The sequence below is a fragment of the Apis dorsata genome, unplaced genomic scaffold (assembly GCF_000469605.1).
Source record: "Apis dorsata unplaced genomic scaffold, Apis dorsata 1.3 scaffold_235, whole genome shotgun sequence".
Classification (NCBI taxonomy): domain Eukaryota; kingdom Metazoa; phylum Arthropoda; class Insecta; order Hymenoptera; family Apidae; genus Apis; species Apis dorsata.
Window position 1 is genome coordinate 1,035,691 of NW_006263516.1, and position 2,993 is coordinate 1,038,683.

Below are 2,993 nucleotides of genomic sequence, written 5' to 3' on the forward strand. Positions count from 1 at the left end.
TAAAATATAAATATATATATATATATATTATAAAAAAGATCAGATTAATTAATTAATCAAAAGAATCATAATACTATCGATTTTATTATATAGTTCTATTGCCTTTTATAGAATCGTCTCCTGCTAGAGGTAAAAAGAGAAAACATGAAGACGGCGGAGATTCAGGGAATTAGAACCATAAAGAGCAGGCTTCTGATACTGTTGAATGAGTGTAAAATTCATATAAATAATAATAATTGAGATGCAGAGTGACCATCTGGGAATCAAATTAATTGACCGACCAATGACAGACTACAGTTAGTGGTGTGAATATATCATTAAATCATTGACTGACAAATTGTCTGTGGGATAACAAAAAAATACCATTGAAGAGGAATGTGAATGAAAATGAAAAAGAGGATAATGATGGCATAAAATAGGACTGCATTCCAGCTGGACACAGCGCGTTTTAGTTATACTAACGATATTTTATATAGAGTATATAGTTAGAATATTAGTGGTGTTGCATAGTGGGTGAAAGATCAGATATTGAAAGACTCGGAAAAAAGCAACAGTGAAGTTTTACACTTGAAGGAGCATATTTGTCTGTTAGCTCCAGTCGGCCAAAGGCTGGTCACGCTGGAATGCAGTCATCGTTAATCAGTACTAAGGTTACATAAGTTACATTTTAAATACATTATTATTGTACCATGAATAAGTATAGAGTAAATGAGGAACAACTTTTGTACAGGTTTACACCATACATTGAGGTGCATTACGCCTCTGTGATTTTTGGGACAGAAAATAAAGAGATAAATATATGTTGCTCATACATTGAGCTTATATCTATGAAAGATGTATTAAGATAGGAATTTACATCATAAGAATGAAAAAATAAAAGAAGTTTCGTTTGTTAGAATAATAGTATTTGAAATGTATAATTGATATATAAAAAAAAAAAAAACAAATCAGTTTAACACATAAAAAGTATTTTAGTATTTTCAATTTCATTATTTTGATATAAGTTAAAAAGTTTTGATATTTCAAGAAATCTTGAACGAAACTGCGAAATAATATAAGAATACACAATTGATATTGTGGTATTTTTTGTAATTTTTAATAAATTTTAAGTTCCAGATGTTTGTGTATAATGGCAATATACCATGCATAACATGGCTGTTAAGATTACTGTTATTTACTTTTGGGCATTCCATATTTTACGTGTTATGCTCTATAATATAACAAATTCATTTGATTAATAAAATTATTGTAATATTTTCCTGTACCAAATTATAAATATTCAGCTATAACAGTTAGATGTTTTTATATCACTAAATCGTACGATTTTATACGATAACAATAGAATACTTGTTGCATTTGTATCGTTTATACATAACAACAAGTTTAAATATTTGGAACATAATATTAAATAAAAAGAAAAAAAATCAAAATTGCTATAAATCATAATTACCTTTAATTTCTGTCTCTGAAGTTACCATAGCGCTGACACATCTCGTGATGATTGAAGTGCGAAGTTAATGGATAATGATCATTAATATTATTATTAATATTAAATTACAATTATGATTTGAAAAAACAAATATTTACACTTGCGCTTTCGCACTTTTGAATTATATTTAAAAAAAAGTCAGAAACGCAAAATTTAGATTAGAATGGAAAGACAAAATCTCGAGAAATAGGCGCAAAAGTAAAAGATGGATCAGTCAATGTAGTTAATGGTGAGACTGTGGTAAATGGTTACTGGACGGACTACCAATTAACTACGTGATCGTGAGAATGGATGGGAGTGAAATAGCGAGTGAGAGTGCAAGAGAGGATCGGTTTTATAAGAAAAAAATTATGGTAGAGTCGAGGATCTGGCGCCTCTTTGTCGCCAGTTTGGTTATGGCCTTATCCAATTTTTCCAAGACTAAAGCAAATTTATATTAGGTACAATGAGTATATGACATGTACAGGTCCAAATCTGTAAATTTCCAATCTGCAATTTGTAATTGCGGCTCGCGCGGATGTCATATTAAAAGTTAAATTATAAATAATTAAAAAATTAAATTATAAATAATTAAACATTCCGCGCGTCCCGCGACACATACACTTTTGTCAATTGCAATTTTGGATAGACCATTTATGTAAGGGAATCTATCACCTTCTATTATCAGAACTATTACATCTCTGTATTGTCTGTCTGTTCCGTTGTTAAAGTGGATTTTTATCATAACGTTTGTTTATTTCGAACAATCCTCATCAAAATAAGAAAAAATAATTTATTAATAAAATCATTTACAAATCAAGGATTATGTGTGATTGATATTATTAATCCTTTTTTTTCACTTTTTAATATTATATTTATTAATATTAATATTTATATATATATATGAAATTATTATATTCATGATTTTAATTATAATTTTTAATATTCTACAAACTAAAAAATTCTATTAAGTATATTTTGTTTTATACAAACTAATGTTTTATGATCTAAATCATTTAAAATTCATAATTACTTATAATTAGTAATTGAATAATCTAAGTAATTTGATTATATGAATATTAAAAGTATTCGTACTTAATTCGTAATTAATTTCAACAAAAATATCGACAAAATTTCATTTATTAACATAATTTCAATAAATAAATATATATTCTTGTAGAAATTATAAATATTATAAATTTAATTTAAAATTATAAATATTATAAATATTTATCTATATTTATTATAAATATTATAAATATAGAATAATTTGCAAAAAGAAAAATGTGAAATATACATACACATGTATATATATATATATATGTGTGTGTGTGTGTATAATATTAATTAACAATATACTTGATATACTTAATAAGTATTTAAAAAATGGCACAAATATATGCACAATTATTCATATAGTCATACTTCATTAAATATTCATAAATATTATAATTTGAAAATATAAAAAAAATATAAACTTATTTAATAATATAACAATAAAATAAAAATAAAATACATAAGTATG

General features: G+C 25.4%; 1 protein-coding gene across 2 annotated transcripts in view; it reads left to right on the top strand.

Annotated features, from left to right (window-relative positions):
* Positions 1 to 927, top strand: part of LOC102672980 (acidic leucine-rich nuclear phosphoprotein 32 family member A) — a 7,815-nt gene extending 6,888 nt beyond the window's left edge. For both annotated transcript variants that reach the window (XM_006615789.2, XM_031510518.1), the window contains one exon: positions 112 to 927. In XM_006615789.2, the coding sequence (XP_006615852.1) occupies positions 112 to 173 (62 nt within the window). In that variant the 3' untranslated portion in view covers positions 174 to 927. The remainder of the gene's footprint in view (positions 1 to 111) is intronic.
* Positions 928 to 2,993: the final 2,066 nt, after the last annotated feature.